This window comes from Callospermophilus lateralis, chromosome 3 (genome assembly GCF_048772815.1).
Source record: "Callospermophilus lateralis isolate mCalLat2 chromosome 3, mCalLat2.hap1, whole genome shotgun sequence".
Classification (NCBI taxonomy): Eukaryota; Metazoa; Chordata; class Mammalia; order Rodentia; family Sciuridae; genus Callospermophilus; species Callospermophilus lateralis.
The window spans coordinates 147,961,675-147,973,866 of record NC_135307.1 but is presented as its reverse complement, the minus strand read 5'-3'; the positions used below and the strand labels follow the sequence as shown (position 1 = coordinate 147,973,866).

Genomic DNA, 12,192 nt, shown 5'->3' with positions numbered 1-12,192 from the left:
CCATGGAGAGACCTGCCCTAGCCCCACTGCCCCCTCCTCTGATCCTTTCACATCTGTTTGGTGACATCCTCAAGGCCTTTTATCCACACTCCCCTCTAAGTACCATCCATCTTCTCTTTAGCAAATGTCTTGCAATAGTGCTGCATTCTAGTTCTCCAGGTGGGTCCCTGCAGCTGCAGGAGTTAAGACCTTGTTTGGAATGCAAATTCTTAGCACACCCTTCTCCTCCAACTAGCTAGTCACTTAGAAATCTTGGGGGCAGCCTTGTGGTGGTGCAGGCCTGTAATCTCAGCGGCTAGGGAGGTTGTGGCAGAGGATCCCGAGTTCAAAGCCAGCCTCAGCAAACTCAAGGCACTAAGCAACTCAGACCCTTCTCTAAATACAAAATAGGGCTGGGTAGATGGCTCAGTGGTCATGTGCCCCTGGGTTCAATCTCCAGTACCAAAAAAAATTAAAAAAGAAAAGAAAAGAAAGAAAGAAACCCTGGGGACAGGCCCAGCCATCAGGATTTGATTGATAAGTCCTTGGAGGACTAGAATGCCCACTGGAATCAAAGAACTAAGACCCATAGCTTCCTACCCCTCCTCATGACCCAGCCACTCCTCTACCCAGTGCAAACTGGCTCCTGCTCCACCATCGTATCAATACTGCCTGCCAAGATCACCAGCTGGCCCTTGATGGTAAGCCAGGTGGATCCAAGGGTTCAGTCTTTCAAAGCCTCTGGGCAGTCCAGGCCCATCCCTTTCTTTCTGAACTTCTGTTTTCTTCAAATCCAGGCTTTGTGGGATCCCCACTCAGTGCTCTGCTTGTTCTGCAGCCTGTCCTATGGGTGGAGGCCCTTCTGCTACAACCTGCAACGGTGTTATTCTGCAGGTTTCTCCCTCTCCTTGGATATCCTCCTCATTTCCAGGCCTCAGTGACCATCTCTGTGACTAACTCTACTCTCTCTAAGGCTCTGAATTACAGATCCTGCTGCCTAGTGGGCACCCACTCAAATGTTCTGATGACCTTGAAATCCAGTGAATCACACCTGGACATCCATGTCCACTCATCTGAGACTAGTCCTGCGTAGCTTTCTATTTCCTGGGTAGATCATTCCCTCTCTTCCTTCCTCCAAGTCTTTGCAAATGTTGTTCCCTCTCCCAGCGGCATTCCCAGCTCTCTCCCCACCCTTCCCTGCCTCATATCCATGTGTTATGAACTCTCAGATCCTCCCTGGACCCCGCCCAGGTACAGGCCAGGTGCCTGTGACAAGTGTCCTGCAGTGCACTGAGTGCTAAAGACTTCTATCACAGCCATCAGTCTTCACTGATATTGATGTTAATTATTATTATTATTAATACTATTACTTTTGGGGGGGTGGGGTTGAACTCAGGGACATTCAACCACTGAGCTACATCTCCAGCCCTATTTTACACTTTATTTTACAGACAGGGTCTCACTGAGTTGCTTAGTGCCTCGCTTTTTCAGAGGCTGGCTTTGAACTTGATCTCCCTGCTTTATCCTTCTGAGCTGCTGGGATTACAGGCGTGTGCTGTGGCACCTGGCAGAGTTTATGTTTTTATCATAAGTGGGAAGATGAATCACATCAGGAAGGCAAAAACCCATTCAGCTTTAAAGGAAAAAGTTCAAGAGAATCTCTCCATAACTGCAAATTCAGGAATTTCAAGGCCATGATTTGCCTTCTCAATAAAGAATCCCATTCCCACAGGCAGTGCTCACACAGTAGATTCTACTCTGCACACACAAAAGGTTGAAGTCCTTGGCCCAGTCTAGAGGTGCCATGTGCAGACTGCTGAGCCGTTTGGGGCATTTCAGGCAGCATCTCTTATGCCAGGGTGGGCAGGGACTCCTGAGGCCAAGTCCAATGCTGAGTTGGCTTGTCAAAAGCCACTCTGAAGGAGAGTCTCTACAGCAAATATTGCCCCCTACAATTGCCAAGAGTGAAAACACTCTGGTTCCCACTAGGCACAGAGTAGGCACAATCTTGTCTTCTCTTCTTGTCCTACCACTACTGACCTAGCAAAGATGACCTGTTCTAATGGACGTGATGGTCTTCGAGGCTTGTGGGCCTGAGGCTGAACTGGGCACTTTCCCACCCACAGAGGTTCCTCAGGATTGACACCTCCTTGGTCAGTGGATGAGATAAGGTCTGGCACTATGTAGATGTGGACCTTCAGGATGACTAAAGGGCAGGGATGAGAGCTTGGGATGACATCAGGCAGGTCCTGTTCTCTGAATTTATCACCTCATCTATAGCCCAGGGCTAAGAAGACCTCAGGCTTAAAAAAAAAAAAAAAAAAAAAAAGGCTTAAATTAATACAGATGAACACAGTAGGACAGGATAGTCATGGGTGTTAATCACACTTCCCACTGGGCCCCAGGCCCAGTGCTTTCTGAGGACAGGCCAAAGAGGTTTCCCTGAGCACTTCCTTAGGAAGTGGCCCCACCTGCATCCCCGGCCTCACCTGGCTGGCAGGAGTCTGGCCCACCACAGCCTCGTACGGCGGCGGGAGCTCAGCAGGGTACAGCATGCCAGGGCTGTTGATGGCAACATCATACAAAGTGCTGAATGGAGAGGAAGCAAAGTCCAGGTGGAGGCCCCTGAAAAGGCAGAACCGTCTGTCACGTTGTCATTCTCTAAGGAAACAGCCCCAACTGCAGATGATGTTCTCAAAGCAATCAGAACACCGATTGTCAAGGTTTCTCCTCATCCAACACTTGTCATGCTTAAAAAATAAAAGCCTGAATCACTGGGCCATTTTACCTTTTGTTTCTCTTTTGGAAAGACATCCACCTTTTCAAGGAACTCTATGGCCCTGTCTATTAAAATAATCAGACCACTGATGAAATCTTTAATTGAATTTTATATGTTCTAAGAATAACTAAACATTCTGCACATCACAAGAACATTATAGAGCTACTTCTCTCTGCCTGTGCTTTCTTTTTGGTGACATTGCAAAGATACCAATAGAAACTTCTCCTTCTCCCCTTCACTGTCTATTTTCTCTTCAAACACACTTTCCGAGGCGTGGTCTTTGTTCTGCTCAGTGTCTCCCCTGAAGGCAAGCAGGCATTTCAACTTTCTCCTCCCCAGGATGATTGCCTGTCCCAGTGGTTTGGCACTCATCTGGGGCATTGGCAGATAGACCCACCTCTGGGCCTCAACTGAGGGTGTGCAGGTGTACTCGGGAGGGTAGTAAGGTGGAGGTGGAAGCGGGGGGATGAACTCATCGAAATCCAGCGTCTGATGGAGAACTGTGCCATGGGGAGTCACACAGGCAGGATTGGCAGAATGCGACCTTTGCGGAAAGAACTGGAAAACAGAATCAGAGTTATTTGGGACATCTTGTGTGGCTTGTGTCTAATTAAGCTAATTATACATAAGCTTTAATGATCAGTGTGGAATGTCTGTAATTTAATTTGTCAAGCCATAGCTGCTAAACACACACTTTAAAAGGATTGCTTCGCTCTCATATCTCCCCTTGGAATCCTCATTACGCTGGTTTCCCATGTTGTTATGTGGAGTGCTCCGCTACACTTTTTCTGGAGAAAAAAATACCATCTGGGAAGTCATTAATATCATCCTTACCACCAATACTGGCTTCTGTGATTTTACTGTTCAAAGTCTGTAGTGAAATAGATGCTGGTTATCCACAATGTAATCGTGCTTCCCAAAGCATGTTCATGAGACAATGCTAAATCCTCAAAATGCACTTCCACCAAATTCCTACAGTGAAATACATGTGGAAAGAGCTCTGTACGAATGTTCTTCTCAGAACCCTGCAACATGCATCAGTATGTTAAAGGTCCTGATCAGGCTTGTGTTGAAAAATTCACTTCACCATTTAATCCTTTAACCCAACATTTCTCAAATATTTCATTATGGTCCCCATTAGACACAGAACATCTATTATATTTTGCAATTCCAAGGACTCTGCATACCCTGTGAAGAGACCCCTTTATGAGCTCCAGAACATTGTTAAGGCAACCCTGAACAGAGAGATGCTGCGTAAACAAATGGAGCAAAACTCACAATGAATGCTACATGTCTGGTTTCCATTTCTGAAGTAGAATAAATAATTGCTTCTCTTTCCACCCTAGGTCACCAGAGGCCACCTGTGGCATGGAGATGCCTGAGACATTGCTCCATTGATTTCAGTGGAGAGTCTACAGGTGCGAAAGACTCTGGCCTGTCAAGACTCTGTGTTCTGGGACAACCCACTGCATGGCATGTAAAGTAAGGGGAGGGACAGGGTGTAGAGGTAAGAACCCAGAGTCACCTGTAGATGGTCAAGCACAGCAACTCCTTTAGAAAACAATGAAGTCACCAAGCAGTCTAGGAACCTGGGGTCTATAGAGTGTTCATGAAGGACATGACAGCTGAATAGGCCTTGAAAGACAGGTAGGATTTCAAGGGGTGGGGTTAGAAAATACTCAGGAGGAAGAACAGTCACAAGCCAGTGAAGGATGTGTTTTAGAATAACAAGTAGATAAGGCTCTAGAAGTCAATTCTTAATTCTGGGAACACAAGGGAGCCAGAGGGTGTTGGAGCTGGGGAACAGCTTGATTGAAGCTGCAGGTAGGAAGTGCCTTCTGGCACCAGAGGTAGGGTGTGCTGGAATTGATAGAGGTCAGGACATTAGAACATTTTTGCACAGTACAGGTAAGGTCACAATCCTGAATACGGACACATGCTGCAAAATTAGCATGCTCAGATGGCTGGAGAAAGAATGGGTGGCTATGACAAAACACATAACAATGAGATTAAAAATGGTTCCTGTGGGTCTTTCTAACCACAGAGCACATTCCTTGCCTTTCCAGCTTGATCTGACCCACAGCTATGTTTGTTTAATTGTCTCAAATAGAGGTAAATCACTAGCTCTGAGCAGCTGAACGTGCATCTGTCGTTCTCTGCCATGGAAAGCTGTTAATCCTTATGCTTAGAGCACAAAGGTTAAGCGACTTGGATGAGGGCAAATGTCCATGAGGTCTAACGAGGAAATACTTTGAATTAGTTTCTATCAGGAATTAGGAAAATCAATAACATACTCAAGAAAAACTAATGAAATGCAAAAGTCGGAACACTTGTCTATTAAAGCCTTAAGTCCACCAGGCATGTGAACAAGCATTTTTAGGAAAGGTGGGAGCTCCAGACAATTCCATTAGGAAGTTTAAATGACTGGATGCTGCCAGACACCAGAGGCCTTATGAATATTAAAGGACAGACTGGGCTGGGGGTGTAGCTCAGTGGTAGAGCGCTTGCCTAGCATATGCCAGGGCCTGGGTTCAATCCCCAGTACCACCAAATGAAACAAACAAAAACAGACTCTGCATCAGATTTAAGCTCCAGACCCCCTTTCAAGAGGAATGTTGCTGGCCCCATCTTCAGGGAAGCAGCTCAGACTGGGCTTGTTTCAAAGGACACTTTTACTTTGGCTCTTCAGCCTTCCCAGCAAGAAGGCTGCAAGTCACACTTGCCCTCTTCCCTCTCTCCCCCACCATCAGCATATGTTTAATGAGGTTAGATTATGCCTTGCTGCCCAAGGTCACCAGCTCTGTCCTCTGTTTTGAGATGACGGGGCTGCCAAACTACATTTCCCAGGCTCCCTTGCCAGCTGGCTCCGCATTATGTTCTGCCAGTAGGGGGCGCTGGAGGGAGCCAAGAGGGAGCAGCAGGAAAGAAGCCACTGTGGTCCTCCTCCCTCTGGGGTGTGAAAGCTTTCCTAGGTAACTTGCTCCTTGTATTAACTGTGCAGAAATGCTAAGGGCATTTTCTTTTCCTGTTTTATCCACCAGTGGATTTTAGCTTGGGACATCTGCTGTATGGACAGACAGACACCTCCTCACTATGGTGCCTCTGCAAAACCCCTGCTCATCTCGCTATACAGAAGCAGCTGACTTCTCTCTCTGCTTTGCTTTTCTGCCTCTGGAATTCAGTTGCCATCCTGCTAGCAGAGCTATTTTTAAACCAATGAGGTCAATGCCATTGAAAACTCTTTTGTGAATGAGACCTCTGCTCACTGAATCCCATCAAGTTTCCAGCTTCCTAACCAACCAATGCCAAAAAAACTCCTCATTCTGAACAAAACTGCTTCATCTCTACCCTAAACACCAAACACATTTTGTTCCCAGTTGCTGGATCCCCAGCTCCCTCTCACCTGGCAACCTGCCTACCACCTTTCAGGATCAGGCAGAAATGACTGTGACCCTGGAAAGACCATTGGTCAGCCCACATCCCCCACACCTTCCTGTGTACTATGCTCTGTGACCTCACATGGGTACTTTTATTGCCAGGTGTAAAGTATGACTGCATCTGGAGGTGGTGGGCAGAAAGGGCACAAGTCATCTCTTCCAAGTGGTTCTGCTTGCCCTAAGCCATCTGGCCCATGTGGTAACAAAGACCCTCCTGATATGCTCCCATGGCTGTCACTCACATAAAAGGAGCATGCATCTGAGAGTCTCTCATCCTGTCTTCTCTGAGGAAAGGGATCCCAGCTGTCCTTCTAGACACTCCTGGAAGTGAGGGGTGACCAGAACTGGGCTACCTGGCTTGGGCAGCTTGCTAAGATCTGCAGCACAGAGCCCCTCTAATTTGATTCCATCTATACAGCCCAGCATCTGGGATTTGAGGAAAAGCACAAAAAGGTCAAGGGCTTCAGACTGGATAGCAGAGGACTGGTCTTCAGATCCTGACTGTTCACTGAGGACCCACACAACAAACAGCATATTATTGACCAAGTGATTTTTTTTTTTTTTTTTTTTTTTTTGGCCTGGCCCCACTGGGACCTGAAAGGGCCATACCAAGAAACATAATTTCTCAGTCACAGACCATATGGTAGTGTCATGTGGCTTAAACAAAGGTTCTTATCATAAGTACTAGCTCTTCTGCCCCCATGCCTCCATCTCCTTCCATGGGGGTATCGTGGAAGACACAGTAGACCAGTAGGGCCTGAAGACACGGGTCTGGGATTTCCAGGAACACCTTGGCATTCTGAGCACCCACTTCTCCAGGTCCCAGGACAGGTCTGTGCACCAGGAAGCAGAGCAACCTCCCCCAGCCTTGTCACTGCACTCTCTGGAGGGAACATAAAACCTTTGAGATCTTCCAGAAAGACTAAGAGATACAAGAGCAAAGCTTTCTTCCTCTACCCTTCCTTTGACTTAGTAGAAATAGCAGAATTACTACTCTAGTAAGAATGTTCTTAATTGATTCCTTATTATCAGCTCACCAGATAAGCTGGTGCTCTTCCTCTGTGCTTAGACTCTGGAATGGCACCTGCTTACCCTATGGCTCCTAATCCCCCAGGTGAATTCCATGCCAGTCAGGGCCCTAGACATGTTTTCCTTCACAGGGAAAGGCCAGTTTCAGATAATACAGTAACTGCATAATGACATATGGATGCAGGCAGAAAGAACTGCTTGTTCTAAGAAAACCAACCTGAATGCTTTGGAAAGACTTGAAAAATCAAAGTAGCTAAGCAGAAACTGCTGCCAAATTAGGTCTTGGCGAGGCAGTTCTAAGAGAGTGAGGAGAATCATAAAAATCACAAAAAATCTAAAGGTGTTCTGCATTCACATTGCTTCCCATGGCTTATCCCACTTTAAAAGAACTGAACCTGGAAATCACAAATCATGCAATTTTCATGAAGCTTATGAGAGAAAGATAACTTGACATACCAAATGGACCTAAGACCAAAGGAAAGATCACTTCTCCAAATCACAAGACTGGCAGACAAATGCTTGAAGCATATTTAAATTCAAGGTAAGTCATGTGCATCATTTGCTGAATGTCTGCTTTAACTATTGGCTTAGGTTAATCAGCTGCCCCTTGGTGCTGGTCTGATAGAACAGTAGCATCTGCTACTGAGCCCAGGCTAAAAGGATGGCCACTTTAGATCCAAACAGATGCATTCTGCAAGGGGGTGAACAAAGAATATTCTGGTTATGTCCCCAAATGGCCTGCATCCATACCAGCTCTGTGCCCACATTACCACATTACCACAACTGTGGAAGTCACATTCCCTATGTGCAGTTTCTAAAGGAGTTCTACTTTATAAGCCACAAACTTAGAGGTGAGAGAATATGTGACAATAATAGAAGATGAAGTGAACAAGCCAGTGACTGATGGAGATGCATGTAATAGCGGATGATCTTCCTGAGGCTAAAGTGGCTGGCGATGAAGGAAGTGGGGAGGAAAGTAATGTGATGGAAAAATGGGGAAAAATGAGATTATATTTTAAAATAAAACTAAAGAAATGAGAGTATAGACACTTAGGAGGTAAAAAGCCTTTTCTACTAAATTACATCAATAAACTGAATTGTACAATCAGATGATCTATTGCCACTACTTCCACACATTACAGTACCTGAGCTTCATCAATTTTGACAGTAGATGTCCCACTACATTTCATGTACATATACATTTATCATGTTAGTTTAAACAACTATTAATTATCCCAAAATGCTGATCTATACAAATAAGAAAGGAGTTATGGGTTCTTTGGATGACTATTTCTCAGAGTTCTATATTCTTAACAGCACTAAACTCGTAGCAAAATATGATATGTCTGCTGACTAATCAAACGGAAGAATGAACCAATGATTGAGAAGGCAAATAAGTGAATAAAAAAAATGAGTGAATACATCAAGTCATTGACACAAACCTGGGACTCTCCTGAGAAACTGTTATAGCTAGAATTGTGTTTTGTTGCATAGGCTGTTAGCATGTGGACCACAGTAGAATTCACATCTAGGGTCTCCACTGCCAACATTCAGGAGCAGCGAGAGGGCTGGGATGTGGCAGTAAGAGTCCAGGCCACAGGTGTTGCAGGGATGCCAGGCCTGCATAATTGCCCCTTGGGCTCAAATAGGAGGAAATGCTCCTTCTGTGGTAGCCAGAGATCCAGAGCAGGCCCCACAGCTCAGCAGGAGACTGGCTTTCTTTCCCTCAGCCCAGCCTGCCCCGCATGCTGTTCAACAAGAAGGGCCATGGGTTAGGAGGATCCCACAGGTTCTTTCTGAGAAAAGAAATTAGTGTTAGCTTATCAGGAAAGGATGGCAAGAGGCCTTCTGCACACCAGCTCACAATGTCCTCCCCTGTGAGGAGAATGCGCGCCTCATCAATTAGTGCTTTTCACTGTGAAGGTCTCAGGTAAATGATGGGTTAGGAAAACAGAGTCACACTGAGCTCCCCAAATGAAAATTGGGTCAGAATGAAGGTGTCAAAATAGAGGAAGATAAAGAACATAGAAATAATGGTAAGCTGTGCATGCTAGATAGAGCTAAAGAGGGGAAATAAATGGAAATGTGATGGGGTGCTGCGATTTCAAGATTAAAGATAATTGAAATAGAAAGGCCATACCATGGGAGAAAGCCTGAAGAATGGAACTAAACATTTTCAATTACCTCAGGAAAACCCAGAAGTTGGCCATAGTGTAAGAAAGGAAGGAAGTGAATACGTTCCAAAGGAAGGAGAGGGTAAGAAAAAAGTCAGGCTTGTGAAAGCATTAAAAAAAAAAAACAAAAAACAAAAAACAAAAACCCTCAAGGATGCCAAACAAACACCTTCCTTTTGGGTATGAATAGTTCATTGGTAAATGAATCATAGCTACCAAAAAAGGTATTGCAGGACCCCCCCCCCCCAATGTACACACACTACAAACATAGTACAATTTACTTTAACTTACAGCCAATGCACACATGTACAAATTTTATTTTAACATATTTAACATAACAAATTTTATTTGTCCATATAATACCAATCATATATGGAGAAATTTCTATAAAGATGCAAACTCCAAAACATCCTCAAAAAGAAGCATAAAATGTGAACAAGTAAAGAGACTGAGTTCAAATAATAATAAAAACTACTCACAAGGAAAAGTACAGCTTAAATGGTTTCCCTGGTGAACTCGACTAAACACTTGGGGAAGAATTAATAACATTTCATCAAAAATGTCCTGCCCCACCCATGCAAAAAATGTAAGAGGAGGGGACACTCCCAAATCCATTCTATGAGGTCAATATTACTCTGATATCAAAGCCTAGGAACACATACAAATAATTTCATATTATGACCAGGTGGGATTTTTTCTCATAAATACAAAATAGGTTTAACATCAGAAACTCAATCTATGTAATAAACCTTATCAATAGAATAAAGGAGAAAACAAAAGTGATCATCTCAATAGATGCAGAAAAGCATTTGACAAAATCCAAAATCTTTTATAATAAAGGATAACATTTGTCAAATTAGGAACAGAAGAGAATCTCCCAAGCCCTCCTGATAAAGGGCATCTCTGAAATACTGGAAGCTTCCACCCCTAAGATAGTTATAGACAAGGATGTCCACTCCCCAGCTAATGAAGGAGGCTCCAGCTATAACATTTAGGCAAGAAAACTGAATAAAAGGCATTCAGAGTGAAATGGAAGAAGTAAACCTACTTTTACTTGTAGATGCCATAATCTTGCATATAGAAAAAAAATCTCCCCAAAAGTTAAAGGTAATGAACAAGTTCAGGATGGTTTTAAGGACAAAATGGAAAGAATTATTTTTATTTCTATACACAAGCAATGAGTTATATAAAAAGAAAACAATTCCATTTATGATAGCATCAAATGGTAAAGATACTCAGACATAGATTTAATAAAAGAAGTGTAATTTTTTACATTGGAAACTTCAAAATATAACTTAAAGAAACTAAAAAAATATTTAAATAAATGAAATTATATCCCATGTTTATTGTTTAGAATACAATATCAATCAGATGACAATACTGCTTAAATTGATCCACAGATATAATACAATATTAATCAAAGTCCCAAATAGGGTTTCTTTTCTTTCCTTTTATTTTTTCCTTTTTTTTTTCCAGAAATTGACAAACTGATCCTAAGATCCATATGAAACCTAAAGGGCACAGAATCTCCAAAACCATATTGAAATATAAGAACAAAGTTGGGAGATGCACACATCTCAACTTTATAAATTCCTATAAGCTGGGCATGATGGCACACACTTGCAATTCCAGTTACTCAAGAAACTTGTAAGTTTGAGGCTAGCCTGAGCAACTCAGTGAGACACTGTCTCCAAATAAAATAAAAAGGGTGGGAGATGTAGCTCCATGGTAGAGCACTTGCCTGGCATATGCTAGTCCCTGGGGTCCATCCCTAATACTGAAAAAGAGAAAAAAAAGGAAAAAAAGAAAAGAAAAGAAAGAAAGAAAGAGAAAGAGAAAACTTTCTACAATAACCACGACCAAATTAATCAATGAAATAGAACTGAGTCCAAATGTAAAAACATATACCTCTGTGGTCTGGTCAACGGATTTTCACCAATGTTACCAAGATAATTCAATAGGGAAATATTAGTAATTTCAACAAGCATTGCAGGAAACAGAACAAAGCTGGATCTCTACCTTACAATGTATACAACAATCAAATCAAAATGGTTTCAAGACCTAAATGTAAGAACTAAAACTAGGCAACTCTTAGAAGGAAACATAGACATAAATCTTCCCCATGTTGCATTAGGCAATGGTTTCTTTGATAGGACAACAATAGCACAAGCAACTAAAGAAAAAATAGACAGACTCTACTTTATCTTAATTAAAAGTTTTGTGTTTCAAAGGACAACATCAAGCGAAAACCTAAAGGATAGGAGAAAAATGTTGTGAATTATGTATCTGATGAGGGTCTCATATTAAGAATATATAAAGAGTTCTTACAGGTCAGTAATAAAAAGACAAAAATTCTAGTTTTTTTTTTGTGTGTGGGGGGGATATGAGGGATTGAACTCAGGGGTACTTGGCCACTGAGCCATATCCCTAGGCATATTTTGTATTTTATTTAGAGATAGGATCTCTCTAGTTGCCTAGCACCTCCCTTTTACTAAAGCTGGCTTTGAACTTGTGATCCTCCTACCTTAGCCTCCCAAGCCACTGGGATTACAGGCATTACATGCACCACTGTACCAGGCCCATTTTTAAAATGGATAAAGGATCTGAAAAAAATATTTCTCCAAGAAGGATATACAAAAAGCCATTATGCACATGAAAATATGTTCAACATCATTAATCCTGAGAAAAATGAAAGTCAAAACCATAATGATATACCACTTCACAACCACTAGGATGTTTATAACTAAAAGATAGGTAAGTATTAGCAATTAGGTAGAAAATTTCTCTTTGGGTG

The 12,192-nt window shown here is 42.9% G+C and overlaps 1 protein-coding gene and 1 non-coding gene across 4 annotated transcripts in view; one reads left to right on the top strand and one right to left on the bottom strand.

Annotated features, from left to right (window-relative positions):
- Entrep2 (endosomal transmembrane epsin interactor 2) overlaps positions 1-12,192 on the bottom strand; it is a 400,899-nt gene that overhangs the window by 13,221 nt on the left and 375,486 nt on the right. For all 3 annotated transcript variants that reach the window (XM_076848861.2, XM_076848862.2, XM_076848863.2), the window contains 2 exons: positions 3,156-3,316; positions 2,469-2,604 (listed from right to left, as the gene is read on the bottom strand). In XM_076848861.2, the coding sequence (XP_076704976.2) occupies positions 2,469-2,604; positions 3,156-3,316 (297 nt within the window). The remainder of the gene's footprint in view (positions 1-2,468; positions 2,605-3,155; positions 3,317-12,192) is intronic.
- Trnaa-agc (transfer RNA alanine (anticodon AGC)) lies at positions 5,237-5,308 on the top strand. The gene has a single exon. It is a non-coding gene; the product is annotated as a tRNA-Ala (tRNA).